The sequence below is a fragment of the Carassius gibelio genome, chromosome B21 (genome assembly GCF_023724105.1).
Source record: "Carassius gibelio isolate Cgi1373 ecotype wild population from Czech Republic chromosome B21, carGib1.2-hapl.c, whole genome shotgun sequence".
Classification (NCBI taxonomy): Eukaryota; Metazoa; Chordata; class Actinopteri; order Cypriniformes; family Cyprinidae; genus Carassius; species Carassius gibelio.
Genome location: NC_068416.1, coordinates 15051587 through 15070795, shown reverse-complemented (window position 1 = coordinate 15070795; position 19209 = coordinate 15051587). Strand labels below are relative to the sequence as shown.

Sequence of the window (19209 nt, the reverse complement as noted above, 5' to 3'; positions counted from 1 at the left end):
TGTGATCAAATAGTTTCAGAGTAATTGTGCCAGAACCCAATCCTTCAAGCATGAAAACCTATTCTGTTCTTTTATAGGTTTAGCAGAAATTAGCAACTGAAATATTTGCGGCAGAGAGTTGGTACTTAATGGCAGCTTCAATGATTTGTTTGTGAAAGTTTATTTTGATTTAACACTCTTCATTGATGTCAGTAGTTGGTTTTTTCATCATGACTCTAATCTTTTATATATTGCTATGTTTTTTTTATTACTCTCTGATGATGGCCAAACACTTGAAGCTCCCACAATGAACTTATGAACTTATTAACTTACATTTTGTGCCTTAAACAGTTTAACCAAAAATGAAAATTCTGTCATTAATTACTCGCCCACATGTCGTTCCAAACTTATAAGACCTTTGTTCATCTTCGGAACACAAATAAAAATATTTTTGATGAAATCCGAGAGCTTTCTGACCCTGCATAGACCGTAATACGTTCAAGGCCCAGAAAGGGAGTAAGGACATAAAATAGTCCATGTGACATCATTGGTTCAACTGTAATGTTATGAAGCTACAAGAATACTTTTTGTGCATATAGAAAAAACAAAAAGAATGACTTTATTCAACGATTTCCATTCACGACAGTACTACGATGCATGCATGTGCATTCCTCTGCTTGTAAACAAGCCACACACACATGCATTTTCTTTGCGCACAGAAAGTATTATCGTTGCTTCATAACATTATAGTGTAGAGCATATTTCCTGCAGCTGGTACAGGTGGTTTCTATGTTAGTTATATTAAGCCTTATTTCACATGCCACTTCTTTTATAGACTTCCGCAGGCAATGAAAGGTGATTTGTAGAATTACGGTGTATGAAGTTGTTCCTCTTGGAGTTTAAGGGGTATAAATCACCTTGTAAGACGTGCTGCAGAAAACCCTCTCAATGACGATGTTTGATGTTGAAAGGATGAAGAGGAGCAGGAGTGGAGGCAGGTTCATGTGGGAAGTGGACTTTAAAAAGGGTGAACATTGCTTTGCTCTGATGAGCACAGCTGCGCCACGTTGAACGCAGTCTGCTTGAAGGAGAGCGAGAGGAAAGACGAGAGGAAAAGGGGTGATTTTTCTGCAAATGTGAGGACAAATCTCTTAACACAGCCCCAGGGCTTTGTGGGGTTATTCAAAGGTAAAAAAAAATAAATAAACAGTCTCTTCTCCATTCAACTTGTTAATTGTGAATAAAAGTCAGAGTCTATTCAGTAGTTTGCCATTGGACCAGCTGTCCACAAAGCAGATTATATTGCAGGGATTTTTGCTTGTACGTGAGACGCATGTTCAGGATGATAAATGAGGAGTGATTTGTGTCAATGTGAATGTGCAAGCTTAAGATTTTTCTGTGAATAAAGCTAAACAATCATATTCGGTGCTCAGTAGATTAGAGTCCATCACCTTAATCACTCTCGTCTCCCTCTGCTGGCTGGCTGTTTTCACATAGACGGCTCCCAAGGGCTTCACCCACACCTGTCATTGGAAGACCAAAGGCATGTTGAGCTAATTGGTTCTGTTTCATAAACAGTAAATGATACCCTTGATATGGGAATGGCGAAGATGATCTCAGGACATATGATGCACGCGCTGAGTAACAACAAACTAATTATGCTCCCCCAAATACACACAATGGGGCAACTAGACAGTTTTCTCAGATTTAGTCTTTTAATATCAGAAGCCGAAAGGGCTTTGAATAATTAAGGACAATGGTATCAACAAAGATTTAACTTACAATGGAAAAGACTTTAGCGTAAATCCTGTCCACATGTTCTAATGCACTCTTTCTGGAAAATGTGCTGTGGCGCTCGTGCATCGTTAAGCACAGATAACCTTCCATTTGCGTTTCTCTGGGTCCACCTGGAGGTGAGAATAGAAAAAGACATTTCTTTGCACACCAATCTCGAATATAGCAAGAACCATTCTAGAACTACAAATCGCACAGTTATATAATAAAATACACGTATAAATCATTTAAAATTATATACTCTACCAGTCAAAAGATCAAAACGTTATTTAGGTTAGAATACAAATATATGTTTTTATAATGTTGCTGAACTAAGTTTCTTATTTTCACCACGTCGCCGTTTGTTGGATCAAAAATAAAGTAAAAACAGTGATATTGTGAAATAGTAATACAATCGGAAATAAAAACAAAATCTGTTTGAATTTATATCAAAACCTAATTTGTTATTGTGACGCAAAACTGAATTTTCAGCATCATTACTCCAGTCTTGAGGGTCACATGATCCTTCAGAAATCATTCTAACATGCTAATTTTATGCTAAATTAATAATGGTCCTCAGTTCAATTCATAATGGTTCTTATTATTACCACAGTTCAAACAGTTTTTGCTGCTTAATATTTTGTGGAAATATTTTTTTTCAGGATGCTTTGATGAATAGAAAGTTCAAAGGAAGAGCATTTATTTAAAATAGAAATCTTTTGTAACCTTATACATGTTTTACTGTCCGTTTTATCCATTTATTATAAATATATCTAATGCTGGAAATATTATCATTTTGAAATAACAGATAAATGCAGACAAAGATGATGAAAGAGATTTGTTTTCTCTGTTCCTTCTGAAGGTCAAAGGTCTGTCTCTTGGTTTAGAGATGGACAGCTGTATGGTGCTTATAGATCTCTGGTCACTTCTTTCCCGTATGGATCAGCTCGCGGACACAGCTGCTCTGAAGCACCATGTGTCTGGTGTTGGATGACTCTGTGTGTATGGGACGCAGCAGCTGAGCGGGGCACACACCACTCTGTGGTCTCAAACAGTTGGTTCATGTATGTACACACTAAAGCTTATGTTTGCCCACATACAGAGAGTCATGCAAGCTGAGAAATCTTTTGTCTGAAAAGATGATTACGCAGAGCACATTATATAAATAAGCTACTTACCAAATAAGACAAATATGTGTATTTAATGTAGGCCTATGTAAGTTTGTATTTATGCTTGTGTGTGTGTGTGTGTGTAAATTCATGTCCACGAATATAAAAATTTGAAAAATATTAAGAGCACAACTGCATATTGATAATAATTGAAAAGAAATGTTGAGCACCAAATCAGCATTTTTGAAGAACTTCTGAAGACTGGAGTAATGGCATTTGAGCTTAGCAATCACAGGAAAAATTTACATTTTTAATTTATATTAAAACAGAAATTAAAATAATATTTCACTTTTTTTTTTGTTTGAATCTCGCTCTCTGCTCCCTGAATCTTTTCCATAATTGGATCTCATTTCCCAAACGGAATAAAATCCGCTACACTCCTCTGCCATGCAAGGTCAGCAGATGTACACTCAGACCTGCCCCTCCCTAAATTCAAAGATCATGAATATTTCATGTAACGTGAGGAAAAAAGAAAGACAATGGGGGGTGTGGTCAAGCAAATAACCCTGGGGACAGGCGTTGTAGCCCCCTCCTCATCAGCACACACACACACAAGGCAGAACCTGCTGCTTCATCCACCCACACACACAGACTGATACTTTCTCGTTCAGCTCTCGTGTCCATACACTGCTTCACGGTAAGATTTTACAATCCAATATTCTGGATGCTTTTGGAGGTGCCTTTGTTTTCGTTGTAGTTATATTCAGAGATATAGTCTAAAATGTCTAGAGATTTGAAGTGAAAAGCAGAGAAATGACTCCGAGAAGCAGGGCGCAGAACAAAGACAGAGGCGAGACATTCCCAGAAAAGAAAAGCTGGCCAACAGTCACCAGACTTGGCAGACTGGATATGATTTTAAGGAATATGTCTTAAATATGAGCAGCAGCTTGGCAATTTTTAAGGATAGAATTTAATTATTTTAGCGATACACAATTTAAACAAAAAAAAAAGAATGTGTGGGATGGTAACATGATACCCTCACTAAACTCCATTGGTTCACTTTTGTTCTGTTTGAGCTTGAAATAATATGAATTTATTTGTGTATATAATATGAATGCATTTGGTTTGGTCCATAGTGCAAAAACATGGCTGACAAACCCAACATGACGGAAATCACATCCTTTGATAAAACTAAACTCAGGAAGACAGAGACCCAAGAAAAGAATCCCTTGCCAACCAAAGAAAGTGAGTTTCTGAGCCTAAAGCAATAGCTAATGATTATGATCAATATTTTGTTTTTATTTTTAATGTATTGGTTATTTCTCAATTAAATTATATATATAAATAACAGTTATTCAGTTCTGAAAACCTACTGCATGTGAAATTAAGTAAATGAGTCACTTAGGGTGTGTGATTATCCAGAATCATCTATTGTTCCCCATAATTTGATTTGAAATGTAATCTATAAAACTACATGGTTAAAAAAAAAAATCAATATAGCATACTATTTTACGTAATACATTTTTTTTGAATGATACTCATGTTATTTCAAGTTATTTTTATTACAAGTAATTTTTTCTCTTGCTCTGCAGAATACTTAAAATATTTACTTAAAACACTATTCTTGTGAAATTCTGTCTGCAGCTATTGAACAGGAGAGGCAAGGAGAGTCCACGCCTTGATCGCTGCCCTTAACTACAGTCACACACAAGAGACTGAAGTGAATGACTGAGATCAACAGAAGAGAGACTCGAACCAGTAACTGATGTGCCATTTGTTTTAAAGTTTTGTTTGTTTGTACGAGAATTAAATAAAAACGTACTGATGTATTTCATCGAGTGGGGTCAGACGATCATTAAAAAGCATTAGGGGTATAATGTGCTCTGCTCGCGTGGGTTGGAATCCCATCCTTGTCGAAAACGAGTATTATAGTTATAATTTAAACAACAAGAATTTGAAACACGAATAGAGGGGGGGGGGAAATAACATGCGCGAAATGGAAATAAATTGTTATTTCTAACATTACATTACTTTGAATCGCATTGCTGTTGATTATTTTTACATAAGACATATCAGCACATCTATAAATTCTTGGTAAGAACGCGCGTCTATAAAACAAATCAATATACAACTATGTATTGTTGTTTTTATCAGATTTCATCAGAAAATAGAGGATTCCGAAGTCCTGAAACAGCGCCTCATTTTACCTCTAGATGGCACGATAGCACAGGAATAACACTCGCTGCTACACATGCTAACTGTGACTTAGCTTTTTAATGTATGAATATAAATTTAAACTTTTAGAGACTGATTACACTTAGTCCTGTGAGGCTATATGTAATTAAGATTAAATATTATTTGTCAAGTTTTCGCTGTGTTCTAATCTCTATTAATGGAGAATGTCGGTTTCCCGTAGCACGTGTAGCATTTAACCTGACATTATAAATCCATCCATACTTCAAACTCTTGTCGAGGAATGCTGGATATATCTTACATTATGTTTATACAACGTGTAGCCTATAGTGTACATTATAAACAAGATAATCTTAATATAAACATCTGGGTTTGTTCATTGGTGAGGGGATGAAATGTGATCTTTATGATCTGTAGAATTGTGGTTGGGATTCAATTTAATGTGACTTTTCACACATGAACATATAACATACATGACCGAAACTTGAGTATAGCTACATTACAGTTTGTTTCAATAGGCAAGGCTTTACATTATAAACCGTCACATTAGGAGACAGATGCTTGCAATTCTAGCTAAAAACACCTGAACATAAATAATCATGAATTGACAAACAGATGTGTAAGTTTGTGTCAATCTAAGGCAAATTTTTGTTAAATATTTATTTTAAATGAGAGAAAATTAAGCTGGCTCCAGCTGGTGTAAACATTACGTGATGCCGGTTAGACCAAGTCACAACTTCCAGGACTGAGTCTCAAGGCTGAGGACGTGAGAAATGTGATAAAGAGATTGTAAAAAAAACAACAGGTGCTTTTGTGTCCCAAACAAAACTCTCAAGCTGTCACTTTTACTGCCGTCATGTGAATTCACATCACTGTTTCAGCCAGACTGGCACTCAGCCGTAACTCAGAAATGTCAAGGAGTAGCCTATGTATTACACATATGAATTAATGTAAGATCATGGCATTTCTTTTTTAGTTTTTTACAGAACTGCTCCACCGCTTACTGATATTTGTAAGACTTAAAAAAAAAAAAAAAAAACAATCTGCAGACCCTCATGACTTCATGTCAACGTAAATACGTTTCTCAAAATACCAGATTATTTGAGTTTGGTTAGTTAATAATAATAAGATAGTCACATTCATTCAAAATGCAATGAAAATGTTACATTTTTACCTGATAAAATTTACAAATGACAAATTACTTTAATTAATTAATTACATTATTAAATGTATACATTTGTTGAAAATACTGTATGTGTAATTATTATGTGCTTATTTTAAAACTATAATTGTAAAATATTTATTTAGTCATGGACTCATATGTCAGTGGTATTTAACAGGGAAAACAATCAAGTATAATTTCCAGACACAGTTGTAATGGCACACGTTTAGTTCATGAGAAACAAACTGCTCTCAGACAGACTGGCCGGGTCATCGTTAAAAGAATGGATGTGCAATGTACATTGACCTGGCAGCACTTTATTATTTCTCCGTATCAACAAAGTGGCTTTCTAGGAACATGGCAGGTTATGTGTGGCTAAATTCCCTCTCTCTCTCTTTATCATGAGCATACTTCAGATTGTCTGTATAAGGGTGGAAAGACTGAAATGGCATTAAACCAATCTATAGACTTTAATGCAGAAAATAGACATTGGTAACATTTGGAGCGGTTGGCCGGTGTTTCCCATGAGGGCAGGGTAAGGCTTTCTTCACATTCTCATTACAGCTAAAGAAACTTCATGCATGGGACCGTGCATTATTCTGCCTCATGTCATTTTAAAGATATATAGCTTTATCCAAAACTAGGTTGAATGCAAAACTGCTAGCCTAAGCGCAAAACAAAAACCCTCCTGATATTACAGATGACATGTCTCCCATTACAGTGACATGAAGGTGTTCAGTTCACTGATCATGTTCCAGTGAGTTTTAATGAAAGTCTTTCATACATGACTGCAGTGGTCTAATTCTCAGGAGCAGTGTTTTGTCATTTGCACCATGTGACATCAAACAGGACACGCTCTGTTGTTGCTTTTACACTGACACTGATCTGATTGAGAATGCTGGGATCTAGGTTGGAGGGTAAAGAACTGATATTTACAATATTCATTCTGCAAATGGAAAGCATCACTAAGATTAAAGGAATAATTTTGACATTAATGGTATCAATGTTTTGATACCAATGTTTTTTTGTGGCCTTATATTTATTTATGCTAAAAAATGGGTCATAGAGGAATTTACAGTAGAAGCGAATGGAGACAATTTGTTGCAATAATACACATCAACATTATTTTTGGGTCAAATTGCAGTAAAAAAAAAAGTGCTTGCTAACCTTTTCGGTTTTACTTAATTTTAGCCTAAAATTACCATAAAAATGAAATAAAAAAATTGAACTTCACAACTCAAATAATGCCATTTTTTACCAAATGAATGCAAGTGGTTTTATAAAATAAGCTCCACATTTCTGCTTTTAGATCCACCAAAAATCGGCCCATTTCTAAGTAAAATTTCTAGTTAAATTCTAAATTGGTAACACATTTAATCCTGAATTAAACTATTTTACAATTGTAATTTCTTATAAAATATACTCCAGTAACCTTTTAACAACAATCTTCTACAGTGTACATGAAATATAATATTATAAATACTTAGAGACGAGTCAAAGATTTAAACCGTTTTTAGTTTTATTCCAAAATGTCACATTACATCCAGAGAATATGAACCGCAAACAGTACAAAAATCATAATCCCAACTGTTTATTTCTGGAATATATGACTTAGATGCCCTTCACAGAGTCATAGTTCCATTACAAAAATGAAATAACTGCATTTGAACTATCCTCAGATAGTAAAAATGTAGATTACATACAGTCACCTTCAGAATGGTTGTAAATAAAAAGAGTAATGAAGGCACTGAATTAACAGCAGCAGAAGCTGCATTTCCACCATAACACCCCAGCAAACTCAAAACGCTCCACCCCACAACAGAAACAATTGCTTGGAGCATTTCATTATTTAGATAAAGTAAAAATAAAGCATGGAGGCATAAATGAAGGAATCCACAGCTGTGTGATCATCCCTCAGATGGCGAGCACTGGTAGAACAGGCTGAGACACTAGCTGGAGACATCCATCACATATCCAACACAAACTGGCTGTCATCAACTGAGGAGAAGAGGAACGAGAGACAGAAGGGTTAGAGGGTTTAAAGTGTTGCATCACTTGATCTCTTTCTAAAAAAATCCTTTGAACTGCATCACTCCCTGCGGATATTCTCCTGAAATGGACATCCGACCTGCCAAACATTGAGCAGGTCACATGCATTTTTGTTTGCTTTTCTCATGAAGTAACTTCAGTCACACCAGAATGTGACCTTAAGCTTAGAATGAATAATAATAATAATAATAATAATAATAATAATAATATAAAGCATATTTTTTCAGTTAACTTTTTTTTCTCAGTATAAATACCCAAATAAATTAGAGTTTTTACACCACTTTTCGTTTAATTGTATTTTAATACTTGCATTTGTTTTGTGTGTGTGTGTGTGTGTGTGTCTGGATGTTTCAATTTATTAAATAAGAGATGGTTTTTAATCTCTGAATTAACATGATTTTAGATAGTTTTCAGGGGTATAAAGTAAAAACATCATGGTGTTACAAATGTCAGGATATCACAATGAATTAATTTATTAATTTAATAATTAAAATAAAATTTTAGAAGTTTGATATAATGTTTTATTACTATTTCTTTTTTTTTATTAATGTGGTTCAACCAACAAGCAGAGAAAAAACAACAACAAAAAAAATCATTAACTAGTGAATTATTAACTCTATATTTGTATATAAAAAAATATATATATACATAATACATAAAAAAAAAAAATCTAAAATCTTAAACTACTTGCATTGAAAGATAATGAATAAACCTTATATTTTATTCAATATAACAATAAAAAATAAAATGTGCAATGTATGCATTCTGAAAGTCATTAAAAAAAAAAATTTCAAAACCAAATGGAGCCAGCATGAATGCAAAGAGTACTAAAATCAGATTTAAAAAAAAAAAAGATTTTCTTATCATGGCCACTTTTATTTGTCAATGACACATGCACTTTATATGAATTCACATGAGACTTTCTCTGTCACATACTGTATTTCAGCAGACAACCGTAACGTGCCGCACAAGTCTATTTGTCAACTTTACAGCAGACAGAAAGGACTAAATCAGTTATGAACCAGTTCCTCAGGTTTTGCTTGAGGATGTTGGTTTGTAAATATAAAACGGTATACATTAAGGAACATGTAAATGTAGGAAAGAATGATAGGAGGAGTCATTTACCGGCGAGATCTTTGCTGTCATCCTCCTGCTCTGCGGGCTGCAGCGAGGGCCTGGTGACCCCTGGTATGTGGGGGAGACAGCAGGGTGGGGTGCGTGCGATCGGCGAGTTTCGACATTCCAAGAGAAACTTTCTATCATAGATGATCCGAGTCCCTGCAGGGAAAACATCAATATTAGTTTAAGAGGTTCAGCTTTACCAAAAGTTGGCACAGGTTCATAGCATTTTTGCTTCAGGGTGCTTTCTTCCTGCCGAGTTCTGCTCCATGTGAGAGTTCAGAAAAACATGTTGTGTCACCCAAGTGAAAGCCTGTAGTGTAATTTAGCTCATGTTGGAGAAATGGAAATAGGGTGAAGAGCTGACTGGGTTGCTTTCTAAATGCATGCAGGCAAAATCCCTCAAGGTTTAGATGTCCTGTAGTAACCCACAAATGTAGCAACATCACCCATTACTGCATAAGGACCCAGTGTGATTGGACTGAGGTCTGACTTAATTAAGAACATCTAAAACATGAACTGAAATAAGTATAAGCAATTAGTTTACCAAAATGACATTCTTTTCAATTGAATATGATGATGTCCTCTGGTCATTCAAACACATGTACATGCGAGATCAAAGCAGAACCAGTTTTTATGGATAAATTTGCCATGACTGATAGAACAAACACTGGCTTGGTTTCAAAAACTGAAGCAAGTCATATTTCTACATGTGAGGTTTAATAACCATGTGATCAATATTGACAGTTGAGCTGGTTAATGGATTTTGTACAGTCCCCCCCCAAGTTGAATTTATTTTCTTTTTCAATATTTTAACAAGTCTTCGTTTAGTTTAAAATTTTGAAAAGAGCTTTATGAATTGTTATATACACATTTTTATTGTTTTAGGTTTGTCTCAGAGCCAATGCAACACGTTTTTTTTTATCTATAAAAAAAAACATGAATTACGTTTTTATATTTGATCGAATAATATGACCATCTACACTGTAATATAAACAATTTAAGTATTTATATTTAAAGACATGGATGTACTTTAATTTAACAGTGCGAACAAGGTGAAAGCTAAAAGATTAGGCGTGTATTTGCATGGATGAGGTGGAAATTAGCTTTTTCAGAAAGAAAAAAAAAACGTCAAATATCAGCATTCTCGTGATGCATGTGCGTACACTTTTAGACTTTGTTAGCAGGCAAATTAAACAAGTTAAAGTGTTAAAATTAATCGTGTGCAAGTCCACTGGGCCAAATGTGCGCTTGATTAAATAAACCCAGCTGCCAATGGAAGGAATAAATCACATAATTGTTTAAAAGGCAACCGGCCGCTTGTAAACATCTTGTAGCCTCTGGCTTTATCTGATTGCGCAGTGCAAACGATCAACTCGCTTCACATAAAAACAAAGCGCGCTGGAGTAACCTGGGAAAAAACTCGCATGCAAAACAAAATCACTAGCTATGAAATACATTCTGTGTTTCAAAATAAATACACTAGGTTAGGTCATCTCATCTCACCCCCGGGAGTTGTTGAAAACAGAGTTCCTCCAGGAGTTTGACTGTAGCTGTCAGGGAGAGGAGGCCAGCTGGAGCGGCTTGGGATCGGGCAGGTCGACGAAGCTTCGCAGCTGCTTGACATGATGAACCGAAATCTAAGCTCGGGACTTGAATGAGCACACGCTAAGGTTTTGGTCGATCTGCTGCAGCGCTGCGCGTCTCTGCGCTCCACATGTTGGAAAGCTCGAGGGAGGAGATTTGTCACGTGCTGCAAACCTTGAACTCTGGCCAATCGCAAAGACGATTCCACCACTGACGCGCAGCGCGGAGGCCCTCGACGGGAGCAAGTGTTTTGAGCCATTTCGTGGAATGTAAACTCTCTGGAAAGCACGAGATTTTCGGAGTGATTCAGTCGGGCACGTGATATGAACTCTACGATAAGATATAACACAAACCCCAATCTACCGTTCAGGAGGACTTATCCAATATAAACATGCCTCTCCATATTTACAGTGTCTTGGCATTTCATGCAGGACCAGTTCTATGTCCCAAGTCTTTTTTCTTACAATATGTGCTGCCCATGTCTTAAGACGTCAATTTAAATTCCTGGCAAGGTCACCAGATTTTCAGAACATATATATTTTTTTTTTAAGTCAAAAGGTACATAATACAGAATGTTTGTCTTACTTTAAGCACGACTAGTTTGTTGAGCTTTATTTTATACAGTTGTCCATGAATAGAAAACGTGGATTGTGAACAGTGGCTCGTGTAAAAAACAGATCAAAACACCACACCAGATACATTTCCAACTTTTTATTGAATATTAAGGTAAATATTTCACATTAATACAGGCTACATAAAGTAGAGCCACTATACGACATGAAATTTACTCTCATTTTTAACCCTTTTTCAGTATGTAAACAATTATACAGGTATTTACCACTCTAAAAGGTCTGATTTCATTCTTTACGCAATCATCTAGGTCTTGGCCAAGTATAAATAGCGCACTGTCCTATTGAGCCCACTGCTGACCAAGAACACTTTTACGTGGGGCTTAAATGTCAAAATGGCTATACTACTCAGAATGTATCCTGTTGAACAGGCAATCGATTTGTTCATAGACAGTGGTAAACACGTTAAATCCCACACTGGATTTTTTTTTTAGTTAGGCACGTCGAGGGTGTCCATCTCTCAAATTTAACTTGTTTAACATTTTTTGGGGGACACGTCTAGGTTAATACCACGTCTCAGTAATTAGGTAATTATCTTGTTCTTTTTAACGTGTTTCTTGTTACTGCTCCTAGGCCTCTCGATCGGTTTAGTTGACGTGATTCAGATGCACATTTCCCACATGTGGAGCCCAAGTACCAGGCCATACCTGCAACAACAAGAATTCAAAGAGTTAGATAGCAAAAGGGGCTGTAATGTACAAACACTTTGAGCTGGGGTCGACTAAGAGAAATCACCTGCTGTGGGTCTGAATTCTCAGCAGTGTTGGGAACAACCTTTAGGATGGGATTCCAGGCAGGGTCAGAAGTGTGAAGACCATTGTATACAGGGCCTCCAGGACCCTCCGCCATCTGCGGGTGAGGAGGGATCATCGTGCCACCGTACATTGACATTGGCAGCCCCTACACAGTCCAGAAAACCATAGATTTGTGAGCAGATCTACAAATTCAAATTCCACATTTAACTAATAAATGAAAATTTTATGCAAATAATAAACTATATATAACGATAGAAAATTCTATTTTTGAAGAGTCACTGTACCTTTGGAAAATCCATGAAGTTGGTGGGCAGGGGTTGGTGGAAAGTGTTAGAAGGAGCCACGATCCCAGTATCATCTCGTTCCATTGCCTGGTGCTGAGAGAAGGCTGAAGGCTCCTGCATCTGCTGGTGCATCACTGGCCCTCCCATCAGGGGCTGAGACCAGCCTGACATTGTTTCTGTGAAGAACAGAGACAGATATTTGTTCATTAGACATGTGGTCAGCTAGAAACAAAGGAAAATCCGACCACGCCCCAGCACCTATTATTAAAAATAGGTAATTTAGCACATTAAAAGATATATCTTGTATTGTAATACATACTATTGTCCCGTAAAAAATTAAAAGCAGCATTTAATAATCATGGTTATAATATATTATAATAAATTACTATAATATATTATAGTAAAGTATATTGAACTGTTATTATTATTAAATTACCTGCCAAAAGTTTGGAAACATTACAATTATTATTGATTTTGAAATATCTTCTGCTCATCAAGGCTGAAATTATTTGATGAAAAGAAGAAAAAACAACAATAGCAATAGTGTGAAATTTCAAATTAAAAAGCTTTCAATTTTAGTATAACAAAAAGTAAATGTTATTCCTCTGATGTGAAGCAGAATTCGGTTTATCATTACTCCAGTTTAAAGTTTCACATGATTGTTTCGATATCATAATTTATTTGACTCAAGAAACTTTTCTGATTATCAAATGTCGAAAATTTGATGCTTCATATTTTGTATGGAAATGGTGATACACTACATTCTTCAGCATTTTTGTACATTTTGTATAAAGTTTAATGAACATTTATTTGCATTTATCAATTATATTATTTAAATTTCTTAATGCATTTATTAAATAGAAATTATTTCAAATGTCCGTCTTCACTCACTATCACTTTCATGCATGATGAATACAATTATTAATTTCCCTCTCTTTTTGAAATCTTATACAAATGTTTAAGAGGTATCATCGTTTCCATAAAAATATTAAGCAGCAAAACTGTTTTTAACATTGATATTTTTTTCTTGTGGAGCAAAATCAGCATATCAGAATGTTTTCTTAAGATTTGTGACACTAAACGTTTATAAATCTCTTACAAAGAGAAGTTTCAATGACAAATGTTGCGTTCCCAAATGCAAATTAAAGCGGCTCAAACCAAGAGCAGTGCAGCTAGCACTAACATTGAATCAAAACTAAAAACAGTACTGTAGCAGACATGTAGCACATCGGACTACAGCCTATTATATAATTACATCACAACCGTTGCAAATTTCATGACAGCACTAGCAATCTCAAATTCTCACTGCCATTCATAAAAAGTCACCGGGTTTCAGCACTGATTCTACTCTCATTTGGTGCTTTGAGTAATTTGAACGCTTTTAACGGTCCTGCAGATGGCATCGCGAAGCTCGTGCAGCGCTCTCAGGATCAATCCGTCCATGATGTTTTAAAAAACATTTTCCACAGTTTATTTAGGTAATAGCTTAAGAATTGCATGGCTAAGAGGTCGGAAAATATGGAAATTGTATTTATACAGAAAAATCACACCCCAGATTCATTTCAAAACCCAAATGCAATGAAGAACAATTGTCACTGCATATGCAAATATATTTATTTCAAAAACAATTCATAAATGCTGACTACATCACAGACTCACCGGAGGCACTGCCCACTCCAAAAGACCAGATGCCACCCTGTCCAACTGGTGGGGTATAGCTGCTGGGCAGCATGGTGTGGTTGATGGTGCCAGTTTGCCTAATACGGGCCAGGCGCTCTGTTCCAATTGGAGGGGGAACTTTACGATCCTGCTGGTTGGAGCTAATAGGTTTTGCCTGGATCACTGTCACTGTAGATGTGCAAAGAGGTGAGGATGCCCCGGAAGACACAGAGGGCACTGGAGACTCACCTAAAATTAATGAGTAAGGAAGAGACCTTCAGAAAGATCACAAGCAATATGGTCTTATAAAAACTAACGTGTTCCATGGTGCATCTGCATCACAAAGGCTTACAAGAGGTGGAGGCACTCCAGGGATGGGGAGAGAAGTGCTGGCGGCTGAAGGAGGGTGTGCCCACATTAGCATGACCTGATAGGTACACAGGGCTGGCAGATATGCTTGTGGTGAAGCTGGGGAGCGCAGTGGACGAGGACATAGAGTTGTCCATGGGGTGTATACCTGTGATACAGAGTAAACACAAAAAGGATTGACCCCAAATCACAAAACAAAGCAGCAATCAGCAATAATCAAAGTTATTTAAAGCAGGGGTGCCCAGTCCACGTTCCTATATAGTTTAGTGGTGCATTCAAATCATGACGGATAGATCATATTTACGAATCAAATGCACAAGAACGCCATCACAAAGTCTTTATTACGAGTGGGGAAACTTAAAATTTTCTTTAAGCCCCAAGTTTCCTAGTTGGGGGGCCTGTCAGTGTCGGATGCAATGGACTATAGATATGCAGCATCTGCATTGGCAGTAAATTAGTTGAAATTAAATCAAATTATTTTTTGTAATGTACAATAAAACTGTTACATTTACACAATAGAATCACATAAATTGAATAAAAACTGAAAAAAGTTAAAATGCAATTATGTATAATCTTTATACATCATTTTTTATATGTAGAGTAAAAATAATGGTTGAATTTTATGTAGAAAAGTTAAATTGCGATGTTGTTCTGACCAAAGCAACTTGAATGAACTAGACATTGTAATAACGATTTGTTAATTCGCAAAGTATGCACGTCACAGGAGGACTTAAACGCAGCATAGGTCCAACCTTTATTAAACACCTGAACCAGCTAATCAAGGTCTTGGGATTAGAAACTTCTAGAGAGGTGTGTTGATGCAAGATGATGCAAAACTCTGAAGGAAGATGGCCCTCCAGGAAAAGGACTGGACACCCTTGATGTAAAGATTGCGCTTACCAATCGGACTGGAGACAATTCGCTGCGAGGAACAGCGGTATCCTGGAGCTTTTGAGCCATCGGGAGGAGGTTGGACACTTTCAATCTGCCCCATTCCACTTATGTATGCATTAGTCGGGGCACTGTAGGGCTGCTCCGGATGGGTACGTGCAGGTAGATGGCAGGCACCCCAAACCTGGTTGTTGCCCACCTGGTTGCTGTCAAAGATGCTGCTAAAGTGACTGAAGATAGCCGCAGGGCCAAAGTTGGGGGGCAGTTGCGCTTTTCCACTGTGCAGGTGCATTTGAGAGCCATTTATCATGCCCATAGTGGAGGACATTGTGAGAGAGGGAGGGGGCATGCCTGTCGAAGCTAAGCTGGGCTGAGGTGGAAGCTGTTGTTGTTGCTGTTTGAGAGGTCCCTGTGAGGCTCCCGGATGCACAAACACAGACTGCTGCTCCGAAAGGGCCACTGGAGCCATGGGGTAGTAGGGTCCCGGTTGCTGCATGCGTGAAGACACACCGAGTGTGTTGGGGGTGGCGTAGTGAGGTAAGGCGCTGCTGGTATTAGTGACCGTGCTGCTGCAGGTCGGAGGTGGCAGGCGTGTGACGGTGTGAGATGAGCCTGGCTGTGATGAGGAAGAGGAACTGGGTTCTGTGCTGGAGGTAAAGTGTGACTGAAGTGGCTGCCGGGTCTCGGGCTGTACAGGCAGCATCGAGGGGCTAGAGGGAGACGAGGTGAAGTGCAAGGGAGCAGAGGGGCTGGGCCCATCAGATGGAGCTCCTTCGGCAGGTGTGGCGAGCTCTGTGCCGGGCTTCTCTTTAGCTGGGGTGCTGAGGCTGGCTGGCTCTGGCTTGGGGGGAGGGGGGTGCTGTGGAGGTGGAGCAATGGGTGGAGGTGGAGGGGTCGTAGGGGTTGTGGGAGCACAGCTCATAGGAGATTGAGCAACTTGAGCTGATGGAGCACTGCTGCCGGTAGAGGCCACTGTAACTCCAGCCCCAGACTTGGGATCTGTCGAGAAAAGCTGCTTCCTGACAGAGGAAGGTGTGGGTGTGTTGGCAGGTGCGGTACTGGTGGGAGAAGAGGTGGAGGCTGTGGGTGTCGAGGTGCTGGACACAGGAGCAGCAGGATGCTCGGTGTGGGCTGGAGCAGAGCTGGCAGGACGTGGCACAGAATTACTGCTGTGTTTTGGTGAGCTGTTAGCACTACCAGGGCTCACAGGACGAACAGGAAAAGGACCCCAAGTGTTGGGAGAGGGTGAGAAAGTGCCGCCAAACTGTGCCATGGGTAATCGAGGGTGGCGGATCTGGTTGATGGTCTGGGCTGCTAGAAGGGCCAGTTGAGGATGAGCATAAGCAAGTGGTGGCAAAGAAACGAAGGGGGGCCTGACGCCCGGTGCCAAACTTTTGCCCAACTTGCCAGCCTGCTGAGCTGTGAAGTTGGTGGAGGACTGGAAGGACATGTTGGAGGAGGGCACTACAGATGGCAGACCTTTTGGACTGGCCGCATTAGTGCTTGTGGCCCCAGTGGAGGTTGTGTAGGTGGAGCTGATTTTGGTGTTGGCGCCAGGTGGCCGGATGTGGTTACGAGGGATCAGGTCCTCAAGCTCTTTGGCTGGGTCCTGGATGAGCGCGTTGATCAGCTGCACAGCATGCCGTGTTGACTCGGTGCCACCTCTGCAAACCAAGAGAGTAAGCATATGTAAGAAATTCCAGCAAAGAGAATCAGTCACTTGCTAGAGTCCTAATAATTTTCTGCATAATTTTTACCTGATTGTAATCATTCTCTCTCCATTCTTGTCTTTCTGTTTGTCCACGTCGATGTGCGCGCCTGTAACATCTTGGATGGCTGTAATGTTGCAGCCACCTCTACCCATAATCCGAGACACCACAGAGGCAGGGACAGAGAGCTTCTTGGATCTAAGGGAGAAATTACATAGCTATATTTTTGCCCATGCAAAATCTGATGACACAGTTCTCCAGTGTTTGCAAGGAAGTTTCAATTCTGTTACTGAAGTTTTTAGTACATTTCTACGTCTAAAGAGCCTATCCCAAAGTTTCTAAGATATTCGGATCCTTAGACATAGCTTACATCCTTGCTTCAACATAACTCTTAGTTTTTTTTTAATCCTGTTACTTTTAGATTGCAACATTTCAAAGTGACCCTCACCTCCGAACCACCTCTTTCCACCCCTCTTCTCTCTTCAGGCCCCTCTTTGGGCTAGTGAGATTCATCTTACTGTTGGGCGAGGTGACTGGCAGTGAAATGGTCTTGAACGAGGGGGGCAGGGAACTGGGGGTCAAGTCACTGTTGATCTCATGAGATCTGTTGATGTGAATAGAAATGGGAAGTTAAATCATTGTCACAATAGATTTTTTTTTGTTGCAAAAACCTGTAAAATTGAAATGCAGTATCTTCAAGAAGATAAACTACTAGGTAAGATCTGTCAAATGCTGAGGTAATGATGTGACAGTGCAGTAGCAGCAAGCAGTAGTACATTAAAAATCTTACTTCTGTGGTCTGGAGATGGACACCGTGACCTTCTCCTCAGAAGAGCCCGGCAGCGATGGCCCGTGTCTCTTCTCACTTGCGACATATGGCTGGTTAGAGCCTGCAAAGACCGAAGGGGCGGAAGAGGATGACGATGAAGGCAGGTCAGGTAGATCGTGGCTCTTACTGCTGTTGCTGCTCTCGCTGTTGCAGTCGGTGCTATCTAGATTCGAGTCGCTGGTGCCTCCCGGTTCCCCACCCCCTCGAGGTTCTCCATGGATCTTATTTTTGTCAGCTTTCTGCTGCGCCAGTGCCACCTGTGGGTCTTGAAGTATTATCGGTTCACTAGGTGAATCCTTGGTCTTGTTCTTTTTGTTTTTGCGATTAGTGCTTGGTGTAGTGGCCACATTGGCTCGCTTTTTGCCGAACGTGTTCGTGAAAGTTGTGGAGGTGGCGGAGATACCAATGGTTGTGGTAGTGGTAGCACTTGGGGGCTCAATGGGAACCTCCACTTCTGCAGGATAAAATAACAACAATAATGCATCAGAAACCAGAACAGAAATATTTTATAAAAACAGATTCAAAATGTCATTTTGCCAAAAACGAATTAAATAATCTAATCGCTCAAAACGTTTATAAATATTAAAATTGAACAAGACTCAAATGTGTTGAAACAGTTTAAACTCTGCCTGTAATATAAATTTGCTTTCATGAAAAAAAAAGAAAAGAAATGAAACAGCAGTATATATTTAGCTGAATGTTCCCCTCTAAAAAACGACATTCGAACAAACTACCAAGCTATGAAATTTTACGTTACATATTTACAAGCAGTTTTATAGTCCTTGTTTCTGTGGTTCACTTGAATTGAGGCTGCTAAAGCAATCTGTCATGCCACATTAAAGAGCACCAGAATGACATTTGCTGTTTGAATTTTGAAATAAAGTCTGACTTTCCCCATTTTGTCAATTTTGTTTCATATCAAAAGTAACAATCACAAATCTTGGTTCAAATAATGTTCAGTGAAGTTTAGGTCAGAATTTATATTAAAAGATGAATCTTGGGATTTAAGAATCTATAGTTTCATCAAAATAAAGATTAAAATCAGGAAAGCAGCCCTAGTGTCCACACAGCTGACATGTTTGCCTGTTCCACTTTGTAGACATGAAATGGATG

General features: G+C 38.5%; 3 protein-coding genes across 6 annotated transcripts in view; 1 reads left to right on the top strand and 2 right to left on the bottom strand.

The window, feature by feature from the left end:
• The first annotated feature begins 3417 nt into the window (after positions 1-3417).
• Positions 3418-4695, top strand: LOC127986621 (thymosin beta). Its single transcript, XM_052588930.1, has 3 exons — positions 3418-3558; positions 3998-4106; positions 4506-4695. Exons 2-3 carry the CDS (start codon positions 4007-4009, stop codon positions 4541-4543), a joined length of 138 nt encoding a protein of 45 aa, XP_052444890.1. The 5' UTR covers positions 3418-3558; positions 3998-4006; the 3' UTR covers positions 4544-4695.
• A 3022-nt stretch (positions 4696-7717) lies between these two features.
• LOC127986620 (eukaryotic translation initiation factor 4E-binding protein 3-like) lies at positions 7718-11245 on the bottom strand. The gene is made up of 3 exons (XM_052588929.1): positions 10891-11245; positions 9391-9543; positions 7718-8214 (listed from the first exon to the last, which is right to left on the bottom strand). Exons 1-3 carry the CDS (start codon positions 11228-11230, stop codon positions 8183-8185), a joined length of 525 nt encoding a protein of 174 aa, XP_052444889.1. The 5' UTR covers positions 11231-11245; the 3' UTR covers positions 7718-8182.
• Positions 11246-11667: 422 nt separating this feature from the next.
• The window catches only part of LOC127986618 (ankyrin repeat and KH domain-containing protein 1), a 52749-nt gene continuing 45207 nt past the window's right edge, over positions 11668-19209 (bottom strand). For all 4 annotated transcript variants that reach the window (XM_052588926.1, XM_052588925.1, XM_052588927.1 and 1 more), the window contains exons 26-34: positions 18058-18550; positions 17716-17871; positions 17316-17465; positions 15568-17222; positions 14651-14815; positions 14299-14547; positions 12640-12815; positions 12336-12500; positions 11668-12247 (exon numbers count right to left, since the gene is read on the bottom strand). In XM_052588926.1, the coding sequence (XP_052444886.1) occupies positions 12188-12247; positions 12336-12500; positions 12640-12815; positions 14299-14547; positions 14651-14815; positions 15568-17222; positions 17316-17465; positions 17716-17871; positions 18058-18550 (3269 nt within the window). In that variant the 3' untranslated portion in view covers positions 11668-12187. The remainder of the gene's footprint in view (positions 12248-12335; positions 12501-12639; positions 12816-14298; positions 14548-14650; positions 14816-15567; positions 17223-17315; positions 17466-17715; positions 17872-18057; positions 18551-19209) is intronic.

Coding starts and splice junctions, on each gene's coding strand:
- LOC127986621 (XM_052588930.1), top strand. CDS start 4,007: ATGGCTGACAAACCCAACATGACGGAAATCACATCCTTTGATAAAACT. Junction 4,107..4,505: donor TCCCTTGCCAACCAAAGAAA/GTGAGTTTCTGA, acceptor TTCTGTCTGCAG/CTATTGAACAGGAGAGGCAA.
- LOC127986620 (XM_052588929.1), bottom strand. CDS start 11,230: ATGGCTCAAAACACTTGCTCCCGTCGAGGGCCTCCGCGCTGCGCGTCA. Junction 9,544..10,890: donor GTTTTCAACAACTCCCGGGG/GTGAGATGAGAT, acceptor TTTTCCCTGCAG/GGACTCGGATCATCTATGAT. Junction 8,215..9,390: donor TGACAGCAAAGATCTCGCCG/GTAAATGACTCC, acceptor TCTTCTCCTCAG/TTGATGACAGCCAGTTTGTG.